Here is a 19,354-nt window from a genome sequence, read left to right on the forward strand (position 1 = left end):
CAAGCAGAGAAAGACAACTATCATATGATCTCCCTGATATGAGGAAGATCATATGATAGTTGTCTTTCTCTGCTTGACTTATTTCGCTAAGCATGATACGCTCTAGTTCCATCCACGTTGTTGCAAATGGCAAGATTTCATTTCTTTTGATGGCTGCATAGTATTCCATTGTGTATATATACCACATCTTCTTGATCCATTCATCTGTTGATGGACATCTAGGTTCTTTCCATAGTTTGGCTATTGTGGACATTGCGGCTTTTAGTTTTGATGTTTACTTCACTGTGCAGAAGCATCTTATTTTGATGAAGTCCCAATGTTTATTTTTGCTTTTGTTTTCCTTGCCTCAGGAAATATATCTAGAAAGAAGTTGTTCTGTCCAATATCAAAGAGGTTACTGCCTTTGTTTTTCTCTAGGGTTTTGATGGTTTCCTGTGTCACATTTACATATATACATTTTTTATTTATTTTTGTGTATGGCATAAGAAAATGGAAAGTTGTTCAATTTTACAACTCTTCTTTTGCATGTAGCTGTCCATTTTTCCTAATACCATTTGTTAATGAGACTGTCTTTTTTCCATTGCATATTCTTCCTCCTTTGTCAAAGATTAATTGACCATATAATTGTGCCTTTAGTTCTGGGTTTTCTGTTCTGTTCTATTGATCAATGTGTCTATTTTTTGCCAGTACCATACTGTTTTGATCAGTACAGCTTTGTGACATAACTTGAAGTCTGGAATTGTGATGCCTCCAGCTTTGCTTTTCTTTTTCAAGATAACTTTGTCTATTCAGGGTACTTTTTGGTTCCATACAAATTTTAGGATTGTTTGTTGGTGTTGGTATGTTGATAGGGATTGTGATAAATATGTATATTGTTTTGGGTGGTATAGATAGTTTAACATTTGTTCTTCCTTCTTCCAATCCATGAGCATGGAATGTCTTTCCATTCCTTTGGGTCTTTTTCAATTTCTTTCATCAGTGTTTTATAGTTTTCAGAATACAGTTCTTTCACCTCTTTGGTTAAGTTTATTACTAGGTATCTTATTGTTTTTGGTGCAATTGTAAATGGGATTGATTCCATTAATTTCTCTTTCTGCTGCTTCATTATTAGTGTGTGGAAATGCAACAGATTTCTGTACATTGATTTTATATCCTGCAGCTTTACTGAATCTGTTGGTAAGTTCTAGCAGTTTTTGATGGAGCCTTTTGGGTTTTCTATATAGAGTATCATGTTGTCTGGAAATAATGGAAGTTTTACTTCTTCCTTGCTGATTTGGATGCCTTTTATTTCTCGTTATATTCTGATTACTGTGGCTAGGACTTCCAGCACTATGTTAAAAAGAACAGCGATGAGAGTGGACATCCCTGTCTTGTTCCTGACTGTAGAGGAAAAGTTCTCAGTTTTTGCCCATTGAGGTTGATATTAGCTGTGGGTTTTTCATATATCGCCTTTTTTATGTTGAGGTATACTCCCTCTAAACCTACTTTGTTGAGGGTTACTTCATGAATAGATGTTGTACTTTGTCAAATGCTTTTTCTGCATTATGAATATTGTTATTATTACCATTGTTTTCTGCATATTCTGAACTAATATGATGACATATAGTCAGAATTGTTTTAATTGCAATACGATTGGAACTGTAGAAAAAAATAAAATATAAGAACCTGACATTGGGGCGCCTGGGTGGCTCAGTGGGTTAAGGCCTCTGCTTTTGACTCAGGTCGTGATCCCAGGGTCCTGGGATCGAGCCCCACATAGGGCTCTCTGCTTGCTCGGTGGGGGGCCTGCTTCCTCTTCTCTCTCTGCCTGCCTCTCTGCCTACTTGTGATCTCTGTCTGTCAAATAAATAAATAAAATATTTAAAAAAAAAAAAGAACCTGACATTGACGTACATACAACAAAAATTTTGCCTTCAATTACACATCCATTCCAAATATCACCAGTGGTGAGTTTCTTTAGGTCTTATTTGTATGCACACTTCTCTATATATTTATACACCTAACTTTCTTGATTATTAGATTGCAGCATCAGCAACATATACCATTGATTCAGAAACACTTTTTTTGAGAAAAAAATAAAACCATCACATATAATCTACATACATATTTTATTATGTTTTATAATATGAAAAATGTTGAATGATTTTTTTTAAACAGATACTAATAATAGAATAAGACAGTTTAGGTCATGTGATATATGCATTGCTAGGATCTCTGACATTTTGAGGTATTTCCTTGCAGTCTTTTTCTAGGCATATTTGTACTTACCATAGACTAAATGTGTCCCCCTGCCAAATTAATATGTTGAAAGTTAATCCCCACCTTGGTAGTAATTAGGGGTTTGGCCTTTGGGAAGTGATTAGGTCCTGAAGGTGGACCTCTTGTGAATGGAATTAGTGCCCCTATAAGGGAGACCTCTGCATGCTCCCTTGCTCTTTATGTGATATGGAAAGCAAGGAGACTTGAAACATGAAATGGACCCTCTCCAGACGTCAAATCAAGATGCCAGGGCCTTATCTTGGACTTCCCAGCATCCAGTACTACGAGAAATAATTTTCTGTTATTTAAGCCACCCAGTCTATGGTACTTTTGTTATTGCAGCCCAAACAGACTAAGTCAATACTCAATATAATTGTATTTCTACTGCACTACCATGGTTCTCCAGTGTTAGTCCACATTAGATTCTCTCAGAGAAGCATGATAATAATGTATGTTTTGGGGCCCAGTTAGAAGTGTGTTTAAATCATGGAATATAGGAAGGGGTGCTAAAGTCTACATTGTTAGCAAGAGAGAGAGAAAATTCTAAAGCAGGCAGTCTATGTGACACATTTAATTTGTAAATCAAATTAAATTTTATTCATGTTTTAATTTGGCATGCCATCCAGACCCTACTAGGCTCCTTAGGAAATATAAGTTGGCCTCTAGAGAAATAAAATTACTTACTTGCTGTTCTTTAGTTAAGAGTTAGAACTGCCTCAAGGACAAGGATCCCCACAGAGTCATAATGTGCATAGTGAACATTTATTCAACATTTACAATGTGTCAAACATTACAATAGGCACTAGGAATATAAGGCTGATTAAGAAACTCTACTTGCTAAGAATGACACAATTTTGCAGAGGATTAATTGATAACATTTTTATGGATTTTTTAATCTTATAAAATATTTTAAACTCCTTCATGTAGGGACAAGATCAGGTTTTGGGGGTATTACTCTGCTTTGATGTAAGAAGGTGAAAATGCCTGGAATTTATATACTTCATGTATGCCTGTTGCCCTAGTGGGTGGATCTGCCCAGAAGTCAACTGTGGCAAGAACGTGGGAGGCATAAAAAGCCAATGTTGTGTTATTCTTGAAATTTCCACTACTAAAATGTATAGAAAACCAACATAGTCTTTATTATAATTAAGATAATAAATGACTGGCTCCAATTGTTTAAGCTATCATTTTATTTTATTCATCATTTACTTTATTAATGAAGTCTCATATTCATGTGTTGACCCAACACTCTCCATCCAAATGGAATCATGTCTGAGTCTCTGGAGAGCAGAGGACTCATAAGTAAAACAGAAAAGGCCTATTTTTACTAAGATCTTGACTAAGATGTTCAATTACTGAGGCACATTTTTGTGGTACCCACCTTCATAAGTGTGACAATGGTCTCATAGAAATCAGTGGGGTTTTGTCACCTTGAAGACCCTAACATCAACCACTGTTAGCATATGGAAAAAGATGAATGAGAGGTGACAGTAGAGTCTAGAAGACATGGCAGAATCCAGGGAAGGGTGGCACCCACTTTTCAGCTACCTGAACTTGTTCCTGGACACAGGTTAGATATCTCTCAACCCTCCATGAGTATCTCTGGGGTTTACAGTTCTGAAAAGGCAAGCACATGGGGTAGGGTCTAAGTCAACACAGTTCACACATTCAGTACCACATCTGATTTACTCAGCAGCTCTAGGAGGCAAATAGTATTCCCTTTTCTGTCACGGCCAGTGCAACAAATTGACCAGGAAAACGTGAGGGTTAAGAGGATGGTGAAAAGAATTAAGAGACAAAGAGATGGGGGCCGGAGGAGCACTGAGGAGGATGTCCAACAGTACGGATTTTATTCCACATCTTACAATCATTTATAAGGCAAACCACAATAGGAGGAGTAATACATGGGTACCTAGTCAGATGACCGCAAGTTTTTACAACAAGTTTACATCAACTTACAAGCAAACCTCTTGATGCCAGGTAGTTTCAGCTAAAGACATTAGCAAGACAATCAACCAGGGAGTGGGTTGTGGGAGGTACAGGAACAACAAGGACCAACTAAGAATTCATGACCCTGACCACATTGTTCCCTTTTATAGGGAGCGTGTGTGGGAAGTCACATAGGGGAGCGCACGACACACAGCACAGACCCTTTCTCAGTGTTACTCAACTTTCCCATTCTTAACCTTGTCAAGGTGTCCAGACTTTGAAGGAGACACAAGTCAGGGCCTGGTTTGATCCTTGACTCCAGCCATGCCGTAGCCCCAAACCATGCGGTAGCCTCCAACACTTTTCACAGGTCACAAGAGTGACCCTTTAAAGTTATGGTAATAAGTACTGGAGTTATAATGCTAAGTAAATTCTAAAAAAAAAGTAATTTGAAATGCACTTTTTAAATTCTTTCAACAAGTTTATATTAAATGGCACTAAAAAAGGTGATTGACACATTACTTTAACTATTTTTATTATATTTAAGGATACGAGTAATATATACAAATCCTTGGAAAGTATGAAAGACAAAAAATTTTAAACCATCTATAAGTATGACATATAAAGATAAACAGCCCCATTTTAGTAGATACATTTAAGACTGTTCATATATATATAATACATAATTAAAAAATAAGTAGCAATAAATTTACACATTGCTCTGTAACTTTTTCATTTTAAAATCCATAATGATTCTTCTAGACCTGTACCCCTGGGGATAAAAATATATGTTTATAAAAAATAAAAAATTTTTAAAAAATCCATAATGAGGGACACCTGGGTGGCTCAGTCGTTAAGTGGCTGCCTTTGGCTTAGGTCTTGATTTGATTGAGCTCCCCTTTGGGCTCCCTGCTCTGTGGGAGGCCTGCCTCTCCCTCTCCCTCTGCTTGTGTTTCCTCTCTTTCTGTGTCTCTCTCTGTCAAGTAAATAAATAAAATCTTAAATAAAATAAAATCAATAATGAATTGTACACCTGAAACAAATGTAATATTGTGTGTCACCTATACTCAAATAAATAAATATTGACCATCTTTCTATTCAAATGTGTGAAACACCTCTGCTGACTTGATTTATTCGGAATGCAATATTCAAATAGGAGTTGGCAATACTAAAAGCTCTGAAGTAATTGAATCAGCAAAATAATATCAAGAAAAGGTGAAAGGGGGCGCCTGCGTGGCTCAGTGGGTTAAAGCCTCTGCCTTCTGCTCAGGTCGTGATCCTAGGGTCCTGGGATCAAGCCCCACATTGGGCTCTCTGCTCCGTGGGGAGCCTGCTTCCTCTTCTCTCTCTCTGCCTGCCTCTCTGCCTACTTGTGATCTCTGTCAAACAAATAAATAAAATATTTTTAAGAAAGAAAGAAAAGGTGAAGAAACAGAAAGCCATACTTGAAAAGTAGTAACTCCAGAGTAAACCTTAGTTTTTAAAGCATAAAGAAAAACTCATCATGGTGGTGATGCTGAGAGTAATTTCATTAAGGCCATGTGGACTCTACCTTAACTTTATTTACCTGAGTTTAACTCTCTCATCCCTTCCGTGAACCATTCCATGTCATCTACATCTACCATGTTGATGTTATTGACACAACAATTGGGCACTCCTATTCTAAAACCCGGGGAAAGTGGAGCCCAACTCCATTATTGCCTTCAGGCTCTTTGTCTTCATTCCCTCTCATGGGGGGGGGGGGGGGGGGGTGGTGGTGTCTTCCTTTCCATTCTGCAGAGAGACCTGTTTCTCCTCCTTTTTCCCTTTTCTTTCCTGGAGGACGTTTTCCATGTTGAAATCCCTCCCCGGACCCGCCCGCTTATTTTCTTTAGACTCCATTACTCCTAGGAGACAAAAGGCAAACGAAAGGACTGAATGCTTGGTGGAAAGATTAGGACCCAGGACAGGGGCCCTACTGTGTGCCTTTCAATGTCCCCATATCAGGAGGGATTTGTTTTGTTTTGTTTTCAATTCAATTTTTCCCACCTGAGAGGACTCTTGCGCCCTCTAGTGGACATCCAGTCACAGCCCCTCCTCCACTCACCCCTCTCCCAGCTCGCTCCTCTTTTCCTCCCTCCTCTGAAGCTCACCGTCTTTCCTGTAGTTACCTTCCCCGGGACTTACTGCATTCACCAAAAAGGAAGACCCGGAGGGGAGCCCTAGAAAGGGTGTGTTTCCCATCTCCACCACTGTTCCTCGCACCGACCCGAGCCTATCCTTGTAGTCTTTTTCCCCTTTCATGTACGCATTCTTGCTGGGAGGCATGCAGCCCTGACCGCTGACCCGCAGAGGAACGGGGTGGGAGGATCCCTGGCAACTGCAGCCAAGAGCTCGCTGCAGACCTTCCACTCGCCCCTCACCTCCCAGCACCTTGTGTCCCAGTTTTGTCACTTTTTATATTACTTCTTTCTCCAAAGCCACCCTAGCCTCCAGTATTCCTGGTCTTTTAAATACCCACAATGGTGGAAGAGGGTATACTACTTAAAACAGAACTTTTACCTTCTGTGTATCTCTGTTGCCTTCTGCTCTGATTCATTTCCACTCCTCTATTACCAAAATGTTTTGCACCAAAAGGGCATGGGACACAGGGAGCGGGGCTTGTGTAAGTTGAAAGCTTTCCAGAGTGTACCCGTGTATCCATATTCATACACTGCTTGCCCCCAGGACAACCCACAGTGGACTTTGGGTAAGTAGGGGGTGTCAAGAACGAAGGCTATCCCAATTAGTGGTTCTGCCTTCAGCTGCCAGCCATCCTGGTGCCAGAGTCAGCTCCAGTCAGCTCAAGCCAGAACACAAATCCAGGGCGTTCCTGGACAATTGTTTTGCCCCCATTCATTGACTTGAAGTTTTTCCTCCTCTGCAACAGGAGTCTTTACTCAGGATACAAAGCAAGAAAGGGACTTGGGCCCAGATAGACTCCAGTCATGTGACAGCCACGTCACAGTGGGGGTATAGACTTCCAGTCCTCCCTTCCACTCAAGCAGGGCGGTGGGAAAACTTCATCCCCTCCTTCTCCTGTCACACTGGATCTGAAATGTCTCTTTTTCCACTTTGGCATTTCAGGAGGCCAGGTAGAGTCTTTGGCTTTCTCTAATCATCAGCAAGAGGCAGCGTTTTCTCTTGAGTCACTGTCCATTTGCAATTCTTGTGGAATTAGCCCTTTCCTCATTTCCCCTGCCCCCCAACCAGTTCCTTCTCCTGGTGTCCTCTCACCCTTGTCATTATTTTTCTCCTGAGGCCCTTGCTTGCACCTAAATGGACATAAAGTTAGGTATCAGGAAAGGAGGCTGGGAGTGGAAAGTGGAACATTAACTTTTCTTCTGTGTACTTTTCTGTTCCATTTTTTAAAATTTAAAATTCTTTGGTTTTTTACATTATAGAAATACAATACTTACATTTTGGGTGAGGGAGAGAATGAGTATCCCAAGATTTCTCTTTTCGCAGGAGTGCCTTGTTATTTGAGTAAATTAACTTATAACCAATAGAAAATATTTTGCATCAGCTACAAATGAAAGAGCTAATTGTTCATAATGTTTAAGACAGTATGACTCTTTGGGGAGAAAAGTAATTTAGAATTAAAAAAATAAATTTTGGGGGTGCCTGGGTGGCTCAGTGGGTTAAAGCCTCTGCCTTAGGCTCAGGTCATGATCCCAGGGTCCTGGGATCAAGCACCACAGCGGGCTCTCTGCTCAGCAGGGAGCCTGCTTCCTCCTCTCTCTCCCTCTGCCTGCCTCTCTGCCTACTTGTGATCTCTCTGTCAAATAAATAAATAAAATTTTAAAAAAATAATTTAAAAAATAATTTTTTTTATTAAATAGGAAGTCCTTCATAACTTGGTCATGTTTGTATTTGTCAATTAGAAAATGTTCTAATAATGCTTCCTAAATATTTTTTTTGAAAATACAGACTAATTAGACAATTTTAAACCTAAATTTTTCAAAAACAAATCAACACTGTACATGTTCAGTAAATTAATGTCTATAGAGCTTAAGTGTCTTTTTTTGTCCTGTTTTAGAGAAATGATCTAATGTTTCCACTTTTGAGAGGCTTTTTAAAAAATGTTTTATTTATTTATTTGAGAGAGAGAGTGAATGAGAGAGAGCACAAGCAGGGGGAGCAGCAGAATCAGGCTTCCTCCTTAGCAGAGAGCCTGATGCAGGGCTCCATCCCAAGATCCTGAGATCATGACCCAATCTGAAGGCAGACACTTAACAGACTGAGCCACCCAGGCATCCCCCATTCACTGACTGTATCAATTAACCTAGACCAAGTGTTCTCAACCCAGGAGGTCTATGGATGGCTTAAAATTCTAAACAAGTTTGTGCATGTTTAGGGCTAGTGAGGCACATGAAATTTTGGGGGGAAATTGTTGTACCATAGGAACCTGAGAAAGCCTAATACATGAGCAGGGTGGCATTATGAGGAAGCTGAAACTATGAGGTAGAGCCAAGACACAGAAAGGGGAAGGGGATGTTAGAGGAAGGGGGAATGAGACAGCAGCTGAGCCAAGTTAATGGCAGAGCACTATAGTGTGCTGGTTCTGGCGCCTAGAGGTCCACTAGAAACTGACTGTTTGTTTTCAGATTCCCTTAACATCATAGTGCTATTTACTGCCCCATAAATACTTATCATGGATCCTGCTTCAGCTGAGCTAGCCTAAGTATCTATTCCTTACAACCAATGAGACGAACTGAAACAATAGTTTTCTGTAATAAAATGTTCTTTAAAAAACTCAACAGAATAACAGTAGTTATCACTACCTGAAAACTGGTGAAAAGACATCAAAAAGTTATTGACCAAAGAAGACATCTATGTGGAGAACCAAGTATAAGTTTTTCAGACTCCCTAGTGGTCAAAATATACAAATGAAAACTTCATTCTTATTCACCTGTCAAACTGAGGAATTTTTTTAAAAATCATACTAGCTATTTTATGTGAGGTTATGCATATGGACTCTCAGTACACTTGTAAATTGATTAAATTAACTTGTAGGCCCTTTCGCAATATACATTTAAAATTCGTAAGATTTTTCAAACCTTTAGACGTAGCAATTTCAATTTTTGAAATTTTTCCTTAGGGAGTAACTATGATTTTGTGCAAAGATTTCAGTGATGGCTTGGCTTATGATAGAAAAAATATGTAGAGGAAACCTAAATATTAAGCAGCAGAGAATTGACTTAATTACTGTTAATTTTAACATGATGAAATACAGTAAGAACAAGTTGAGTTATCTTAAAAATGTGTATTTCATTGTTTTGTGTGTGTAATCCAGATAAACAAATGAATTTAGAAAATATTTAAGAATTATAGACATAAAATTTTAAAAATCCACATTATCATAAAACTTATATACTGATAAGATTAAATACTTTGTTATGATTTTTCCCCCACTAACATTGCAACTTATGTTAATATGCTATGAAGTAGGGATCTAAATATTTCATAGGTAAATTTGACTAGGTAGGATTTCACTGACTTATGCTGACTTTAGAATCCAGCCAGCTGCAACTTCATTGCACTAACACATCCAATCTGGGATGATAATTGAGAAGAAAAGTCTGGAAGAGACCTGTGGATTTGGGTTGACAACACCTAGTAAGCACCTAATTAATATTTACTGATAATGAGGGAATAAGATATATGTTTGAGAGTCATCAGATAAATGATATTGAGTGTAGATTTTTGAGGGTTTTCCTCCAAATGTATTTTTGAATATAGCTAAGATAATTTTATACACATTGTTTTATAGCCTGCTTTTAAATAATAATATTTATTGTGTGTATTTTTTTTTAAGATTTTATTTATTTGTCAGAGAGAGAGCGAGTGAGAGCGAGCACAGGCAGACAGAGTGGAAGGCAGAATCAGAGGGAGAAGCAGGCTCCCTGCGGAGCAAGGATCCCGATGTGGGACTCGATCCCAGGATGTTGGGATCATTACCTGAGCCGAAGGCAGCTGCTTAACCAACTGAGCCACCCAGGCGTCCCTATTGTGTGTATTTGTAAAAGTAAAAAATTTTCATTGGAAAAAAAGTCGGGGAACTATAGATAAATGCTATTTGTCAAGCAGAGCCAAAAATAAAATATTTTCTTTTTCTATTCAAGTGTATTTCTAAAAGAATTGAGTTCCAGGCGGGTGGGCAGTGCCTGGGTGGCTCAGTCAGTTAAGCGTCTGACTCTTGATCTCATCCCAGGCCTTGATCTCAGGGTTGTGAGTTCAAGCCCTATGCTGGGCTCCACACTGGGCATGGAGCCTACTTAAAAAAAGAAAAAAGAATTGAATTGGTGAACTGGTAACTAAAACTATTTTATAATCTGCTTAAAATATATTATTGCTAGGTGCCTGGGTGGCTCAGTCATTAGCGGCTGCCTTCAGCTCAGGTCATGATCCCAGGGTCATGGGATCCAGCCCCAAATCATGCTGTCTGCTCAGCGGGAGGCCTGCTTCTCCTTCTCCCACTCCCCCTGCTTATGTTCCCTCTCTCATTGTGTGTCTCTCTCTCAAATAAATAAATAAAATCTTTTAAAAAACTTTTCAAAATATATTATTGCTAACAATATTACTCTTTCTGGCAAAACACTATCTTAGGAAGAAAGGTTTCTCACCAGGTAAAATTTAGGGAAGAGATTCCTCCCTTTCCTATGTATGACTAGTGTTACAGCTTGACTATCTCAAACTTAGATTGGAGAAGGCATAGTCAGAAAAATAAGAAGAGTCTCATTTTAATGTATATTACTCACAAACAAGGCAAGGGAACCAAATATGAAGAATTCAACCATTGCAAGGGCCTTAAAAAGGTAGTGGAGCTCTTATATCAGATCCTACTCCACTACAGAAGAAGTATATATGTGAAATATGTGCTATGAAATAAGATTGCACTGTTTACAGACTACTCTTTATTATAGAAGTTACACACCCCCACTGAGAAAATGTAAAAGAATCCACAAAGAAGTATATAAAAAGAGAGCACAAATCACCCATAAGCCCACCAATCATCCAATCATACCCACTTTTAATATTTTGGTGTATATTGTTCCATAATATTTGCTATGCATACATACATATAAGTAGCTACACGCATATTACTTTTTAAAATTAGATCCTCTGCAAGTTATATTTTGTAACCTGCCTTTCTCACACACCAATATATTATAAAAACACTTCCATTTCAATAAACTATGGTTGACAAGGTATTTTATTTCTTCTGCATGTTTACAAAGGTTTCTCTAATTTTTCTGAATATTATTAATTAATACATGACTATTAAAGAGAAAATTTAAATATATAAACACAACACTTAGAAAGTAAAAGTTGCCTTTATATTAAATGTTCATTCTCAAATATATCCTGTGGGAATAGTTCAGTGTATATTCATTCGCATTTCTACTATGATATAGAAACACAATAAGACCCCACAATAAGATAGCATTGGATATAATATGGTGGGTGATGGGGTATGGGGAAAGGCAGAAATGGAAGGATGACATTTAAGCACCAGTGTAGAGTAAACAACTGTTACAAGGTGGCCTCAGAACTCAGTGGAGTCCCTGAGGGATTTGGATTTTGCACCCAGCTAACCAAAGAGGCTCACATCATTAATTCATCTTTTAATAACACAACCTGAAATTTTATAGGAATTAATTTTGTGGACTATACGTATATTATGGTGCAATTTAATTATATGCTCATATTTTATTTATTTATTTATTTATTTATTTATTTTAAAAAGAAGATTTTATTTGTTTATTTGACAGACAGAGATCACAAGTAGGCAGAAAGGCAGGCAGAGAGAGAGAGAGAGAGAGAGAGAGAGGGAAGCAGGCTCCTTGTTGAGCAGAGAGCCCAATGTGGGGCTCGATCCCAGGACCCTGAGATCATGACCTGAGCCAAAGGCAGAGGCTTAACCCACTGAGCCACCCAGGCGCCCCTATATGCTTGTATTTTAAATGCTCCCAAATAAATATATGTATGTTGTGATAGAAATGCAGTTCTAGATATCTTAACTTTTAATTCATCTTTTTTTATTTATATGTATGCACAATATAATGGTTACTTTCCATTTCTAATTGGTACATACCATTGGTGTAGTTTGAATTGTTTTAACAGAATCCATGATGTTTGCCTTCTTTATCCCCTATCAAAATAATCTGGGAAAATCTTTGGCTCATGAGAATGTGCACACACGTGTGTAAATGTGCACGTGCACATGCTTGGGTACATATCTGCTATTGCCTAGAACAATTCTCTCTCTGTGTTCCTTCATTGCTGCTTTTCAGTTGGGGCTTCTCTTTGTTTATCCAAGTCCAAGTCAAAGGACTGATGCTAGGAATTCAGATCTATGGACTTTGGTGTGGCAAATCATTGTGAGTACCATTAAATATTTTCTTAGGATGGGTACCAAAAAATGGCTTTATAGGGTCAAGAGAATGCGTATTTCAAATACTTAGCAATTGCTTAACTAACTCCTGTCCAGAAATGTTGACCAATTCAGATTCCATGACCTGGAAATAGGTGAGAAAATCCTTGGGGTAAGTGCAGAACATGTCAGAAAGTCCTTACACTGACCCTGCTTTCAGATGATAGCCACTGGCAATAGAATTAAACCCCCCTAAGGAGGAGCAAGAGGACTTCTACCCAGCAAGGCAGCAAGAGACAGGCTAGGGTGATGATAAGACCACAAGGCCTAGGTTCAGTCCGACTGCTATTCTTTCCTGCCCACCCTCCATCTAGGTCCTGCCCACCCTCTGAGGCTCAGGTCAAGTTTTTGTTTGTTTGTTTGGTTGTTTTTTTCATATTTTTTTTGTTTTTGTTTTTGTTTTCCCTGCTTGAAGCTTTCTCTGACTATTTTGGGCTAACTGGTCATTGACTTCTCTGAGTTCCTGTTGGCCTGGCCATCCACTCTTTCCTTTAGATTTCTTGAAATAGCCTTGTGTGAAGGAGACTTTTCAGCTATCTCATTGATTCTACCTTTAGTGTGAACCCACAGGGAATGTGACCCACTCTCAGGATAGACTTAGAGAAGAGGCACAAGTGGGACTTGGATTTGCACTCCAGGTCCTTTGGGCAGGATATTCTAGGGTCTTAGGTATCTAGAGTGTGGTCTAGAAGGAAATAAATGAGGGCTCCAGGTAAAAACATCTTGCCTCACTGACTCTTCACTAACCTGGGGAAGAAGCCATCCAGAAGAGGGTCAGATGCTGACCCTCTAAAAGTGGGCCCTTGGGCTGAGGCCTTTTCTGCTCAGATATAAGGAGACAATGCCTTTGGGCATATTGTTTTAATTCTTTGTTTAGAATAAGAAATGTGTGTATATGTATACATAATGGAAATGAATTATATAAAATAGAAATGAAAATATTTTCCTTGTGGTTGGTTGGTTTGAGAATATAAAATGAGATAATGGCAGTAAAGCATCTTTCACTTTTCAGGACATTCTAAGGATTTCTGGAACTATTTTCTTCAAGCTAAAGGAAAGCAGCTGATATTCAGGATGTTTCAGTTTTCCTACGGACAATATATTGAAACGTTTTACCAATCACAAGCTTCTTTCTAAAGTTCTGAGAGCTTGCCTGTGCTCTCCTGTTTGGTAGGTAAGGCCAGTGCAGGGAGAGTGACTTAGTAAGGGTCACACAATCTAGGTCTGGCACTGGGACTAACATCTGTCACACCGGTATTCTGTTTGGCAGGTCCGAACCATTTTATCTTGGGTTTTCTGTTACTCAAATACATACTCTTCCCAGAAGTTAGAGAAAATGTGACAGAATGGCAAGTGAAATAAAAACAACATGGGGTTAAGGTTTTTTTCTTTCTACAAAATCTGTTGAGCTCTTTATTCTGCCTCACAAAGGGGCACTCTAACTGATACAAAACAAAAATACATGTATGTCTCCTGTTATCTTTTAAATGTTGCCTCTGAGAACTATGTAATTTGTATTGGCAAATTTGTGAATTTGAAAAGACTGAAGTGAGGCTGAAAGGTAATCTGTATCTGTTGAAGATAATATGAGCCAGGTATTATTTAGAATTCCCAAAAGTCAGTTCTATGAGGTGTACCCTTATTATGTCCTTTCACATGAGGAAACTTGGGATCCTAATGTGTAATTTGACAGCTGACCATTCTGCAGGCAGTGCAGCTGCCTAGGAAATACTGCCATCAGGACTTGGAAGTGAAACATATTTTGTTTTTTAAAAAGTTTTATATCGGGGTGCCTGGGTAGCTCAGAGGGTTAAGCCTCTGCCTTCATTCAGCTCAGGTCATGGTCCCAGGGACCTGGGATGGAAACCCACATCAGGCTCTGTGTTCAAGGGGAGCCTGCTTCTTCCTCTCCCTCTGCCTGCCATTTCCTGTTTGTGCTCCACTGTCAAATAAATAAATAAAATCTTAAAAAAAAAAGTTTTGTATCATTTTCCCCAAATGAAATCCCAGTATAATTATAATAATAGCTTGCACTTTTATTTTTTATTTATTTTTAATTTTTTTTTAAAGAAATAGCTTGCACTTTTAGAACCCTTACAACAGGCCAGGGAACTATTCTTGGGACTGTACGTGTGTTAAGTCATTTAACTAAAGTAATTTTGCTTTAGTCTTTTCTGACTATAACAAAAATGTTACTCTTGTTTAAGAAAAGAACGTACAAGTATTGAGAATAAAGTGAAAACTAAATTTAAAAATGTCACTCCTGTCCCAGGCTCCTTTTTTTTTTTTTTTTTTTAACACACCCCGCTGCCAAACCGACCCTGTTCCACAACAGCCAGGAACCAGGCTACAGATGAAATGGAGTCTAGGGGAGGGGCGACGGATGTAGGAGTTCTGTAGGAGTTCTGTCCTGAGAGCAGAAGGCACCGAAGTGACAATTCTTAAAAGAAATAGAAAAGTTTAGTAGCTCCAGAAAAAAAGATGCAGCCCCTCCCTAGTAGTCACAGAAAGACGAATAACATTTTGCCCTCCGGGATAGGCAACAATAACAAAGAATGACAAGTCAGATGTATGGGGGGTGGTATAGGCGGGCCCACTTCTGCCGCGCTTTTGGTGGGAGTGGAGATTGGGGACCAGAGCTCACTGGTGACGTACAATTCACGTGACCAGGAGTCGACGTGTGCAGAAGTCCTGCTAGTCTGGTCCTTGTTCCCGTCTGGGTACCAGATTTCCTTTAGCAGTGCAGACGGTGGAGCCTGACGCCAGGGAAAAGAGGAGCCAACTTCTCGGAATTTTGCAGGTTGGTGTCAAAATAGGTACTGCTTGGGGATTTCTAGGGTGGGAGTGGCCTAGCGCAGAAACTTGTGAGGGAACCCTGGTCAAAACCATCCCTCCACCGCCCTCCTCCAAGTCTGCAGGGAATGGTGACTCTTGGGAAAGGGACTAGGAGTCCCGGGAGAAGGACAAGGAGACCTGTGATTGTTTAAAAAATAATCATCCTCTGCCGCTTTCCCAAGACCTACCCTCCCCCGCCAACCCGCGCCTCAGTCTTAAAGATAGTTTGGAAATAATCTGTTTTTCCTACTCCCTGTCTGATGGGAAATTCGAGCTAACTTGCACTGTGGGTCGAGGAGAGAAGTGGGAGAAACAGAAAGTGGGGAAGTTTTCATAACCAAATACCTTAATAAGGAAAAAGGTACGAGGTGCGGGTGGGCCCACCAAGCGCTCGCCCCTCCCCCACCCTCCCCCTTTCTCCAACCCTCCCTCTACCCCTAGCGTTTCCCGTTTGTCCGCAGGTCTGCAGGTCTGTCGTTCCGAGCACTACACAAGGCTAGAAAAGGGGAGGAAGAAACCGATCGGATCAGTACAGGTAGGTGAGGGGAATATTTTAAAGACCCTTGAGGTGGAGTGGGGCGAGAGTGGGACAGAGGTTGTGGGCTCCACTGTTCTACCCCACCCCCACCCCATCCCCACCCCGCGCCTGTTCTCCCTACCCATTCCGTTCTAGGAGGATCTTGCGTTTTGCCTTGTGCGAAGAAACTTGTTGGGGAGGGCCTTGAAAAGGGCTGGAGGGAGGGAGGAGAGAGAGGTAAGGAGGTGGAACGTGGAGGTTAGAACCTCAGGCTCAGGGAAGCCCTGATTGCTAATTAAGTCTCCCAAGTGGAAGATATTTAATGATAGCTCTGAATCGAAGAAAGTAAATGATGAGAGACTTCTGTCCAGAGCACTGGTTCATTCACCAAGCCTTTGACTTAACGGTCACCTTGCTTTCTAGAAGTAATTGTATTCAAAGAGGAATAAAGCAGGAAAAAAGAAAGGAAGAGGAAAGGAAAGAAGGAAGAAAGAGAAACTCACAAGATGAAACCCTGTCAAAAAATTGAAGGAAAACCAGAAAATGAGAGTGAACCAAAGCTTGAGGAAGAGCCAAAGCCTGAGGAAAAGCCAGAGGAGGAAGAAGAGCCCCAGGAGGAGGAAAAAACAGAAGGAACTTTTAGAGAGAGGCTGATTCAGTCTCTCCAGGAATTTAAAGAAGATATACACAACAGGCATTTAAGCAAGGAAGATATGTTTAGAGAAGTGAATGAAATAGATGAGATAAGGAGAGTAAGAAACAAACTTATAGTCATGCGTTGGAAGGTTAACCGAAATCATCCTTATCCCTATTTAATGTAGTTTGCCTTGATTTTAATTTTTTCTGATATTAACATTGTCATATAGCTTTCTTTTGATTTGCATTTTCCTGATATACCTTTGTCCATCTTTCTACTTTTAATTTGTTGCTATTAGTGATTTTAGATGTATCTCTTGTTAATCTGCATCTCATTGTTTATCATATTTTGAACCAATATACAAGTCTTTATTTTAGGAGAGCTTTACTCATTTGTACAAAAAGAGGTTCCTAACAGGATATAAAATGAAAAAAAAGGTTACTTGGTAATATGTAAATGTCACATTTTTGAAAGGAAGACTACATCTGTATATTACATATGTGCACAGAAAAAAATTGTGAAGGATGAAAGACAAAAAGTATAGTCAGTGGTAGGATTATGAGTAATTTTTTATCCTGCTTATTTGTATTTTTCCTTATTCCTAGAATGTACACACATTATTGTTAAAATAATAAAAGTTTTATAACAAAAAAGAAGTGATCTTCAGGACTCAATCAATTTATTTCTAAAGGTACTGGGGCACTTAATATATGTGGACAGAATTTTAGAAGCAAACGTGAACTCCAAGTTACCACTAGACCACTACTTAGATAGAAGAATAAATTTTTTCTATCTTTTCTCATCCATAAAATAGAGATAATAATCTCTAAGGGATCATGTGAGGACCAAATAAGGTAATGACTGTGTGCTCTATTTTAACAGGTTATTTCCCCCATCTGCCCAGATAGGATCCCAACTGCCAAGGGCTTTGTATCAGCTATTTGGAACGATGGATAAAGCAGTTCTTACCCGAGCTTAAGAATAAATCCAGATAGGGGCGCCTGGGTGGCTCAGTGGGTTAAGCCTCTGCCTTCGGCTCAGGTCACGATCCCAGGGTCCTGGGATTGAGGCCCACATCAGGCTCTTTGCTCAGCGGGGAACCTGCTTCCCCTTCTCTCTCTGTCTGACTCTCTGCCTACTTTTGATCTCTCTCAATGTCAAATAAATAAATAAAATCTTAAAAAAAAATCCAGGCAGCTGTTAGGTGGGTGCCCCGTTGTTTCTTTCCTGTGGTGCCTGCTCCACCTCCCTTTCTTCTCCCCTTGTTACTATCATGTATATTGGGTAGCTTGTCCCCTTCATCCAGGCCCCTACCTATCTGCTCATGATGTTCTGGATTTCTCAAATAGTGAAGCCCAGTTGGGTGAATCCTCAGACTGACCTATGACCTACAGAAGTGGTAAGAATGTCCATTTTTTCAGTTTAGATAGATAGTTATGAAGGGCAACTTGGGCCATGATATCTTAAAGATATCTCGACAGTGAGGAATTTTAGCCACAAGCCTGAACTTCCCCCATAAGACTGACAAGATGGGTCAATTTGGGGATTGGACCAGAAGGCAAATTTGAGTAACAGACATTATGCTTTAGTCAGAATTGCTTCACTTTGAGCCTAAAGATTATGGTTTTATCTTTTGATGATTTCCTTAGGGTGAGTGATCTCTCCCAGATGACTGGTGGCAGCCCTCTTTGCCAGTTCCACAGATGCCTCTAGACCTGTGTAAATTTTAAAGGGAGGTTCAAGTCAGATTTGGGGATACTTCCCTCCTTGCTTGGAAATGCAAAAGTGCTATTGAAGCCTAAATCTGTATATGTATCTACCTATACATATCAATGGCTCATAGTTTTCTCAGTTGTGTGTTATTTTATTTTTCCTCTGATACTCTTTCTGGGTCAATTCATGACTCCAGACTATTCTTCAGGGCTGCAACAGCCTGATGGATGCTGGTCGGGCTGGATTCTGACTGGAGTGAGATAAGCTTGCAGCAGCTCACTGCCAGTTGACAAGACAGGGTGAATCCACCCCCCTGCACCCCGTGCTCAGAGGGGCAGTGCTCAAGTAGTATGTGTAAAGGCTCATCCAAGTTACATTTCTCTTTGGTTTCTCTGCTCTAGCCTGCAGCAGGCACCAGACTCTCTGAGGCTGGTGGCCAAATTGTCCTGGACACACTTAACCTGGAGGATGACAACTATTCCTGTAGTAGGTCAGAGCACTAGACTTAGTTTCTCCCTTTTTTTCCTTCACAAGAGGGCTTGATGAGAATTTTTTATGGGAGAGAAGGTAAGACCTCAAAGTGGACTAACTAAAAACATTGGTTGAGATAGTCTGTCCCTGCCACAACTCCTGTGGTTGCAGTCAGTTTGGGATTTAATCAGAGGGCCTGATGGTGGGTGGGGATGATTTTAGAGAGTACCCCAAAATATTGTGATACTCATGTGTTTATTTGAATGTGAATAAATGGTCTGTTGCAGGCAAATGATGATAGTATAGATATAGCACAGTATAAAGTTCCCTTCTCAAAAAAGTATTCAAATTAAGTCACCAAGTCAATTTGAAGACAGACATGAAGTAAAACACAATACTAAGAGCACAGGCAGTACACAGACAGCAAAAATCCTAGTGGGAAACATTGCACTAACATAACTGATTTAGGGGTAATACCTGGAACTTGTCAAGAATTAGGTGATCTGGGGTGCTTGGGTGGCTCAGTGGGTTAAAGCCT

General features: G+C 39.8%; 1 protein-coding gene across 3 annotated transcripts in view; it reads left to right on the plus strand.

Moving 5' to 3' along the window:
• The window catches only part of TCEAL9 (transcription elongation factor A like 9), a 47,555-nt gene extending 30,273 nt beyond the window's left edge, over nt 1-17,282 (plus strand). Inside the window, exons 4-6 of one of the 3 annotated variants that reach the window (XM_059386164.1) lie at nt 15,314-15,443; nt 15,940-16,013; nt 16,419-17,282. In XM_059386164.1, the coding sequence (XP_059242147.1) occupies nt 16,502-16,816 (315 nt within the window). In that variant the 5' untranslated portion in view covers nt 15,314-15,443; nt 15,940-16,013; nt 16,419-16,501 and the 3' untranslated portion in view covers nt 16,817-17,282. Of the gene's footprint in view, nt 1-15,313; nt 15,444-15,939; nt 16,014-16,418 lie in introns of those variants that run through there. The other 2 variants (XM_059386166.1, XM_059386165.1) reach the window with 2 other exon arrangements.
• The last annotated feature ends 2,072 nt before the right edge of the window (nt 17,283-19,354 follow it).

Source organism: Mustela nigripes, chromosome X (genome assembly GCF_022355385.1).
Source record: "Mustela nigripes isolate SB6536 chromosome X, MUSNIG.SB6536, whole genome shotgun sequence".
In the NCBI taxonomy this organism is placed as follows: domain Eukaryota; kingdom Metazoa; phylum Chordata; class Mammalia; order Carnivora; family Mustelidae; genus Mustela; species Mustela nigripes.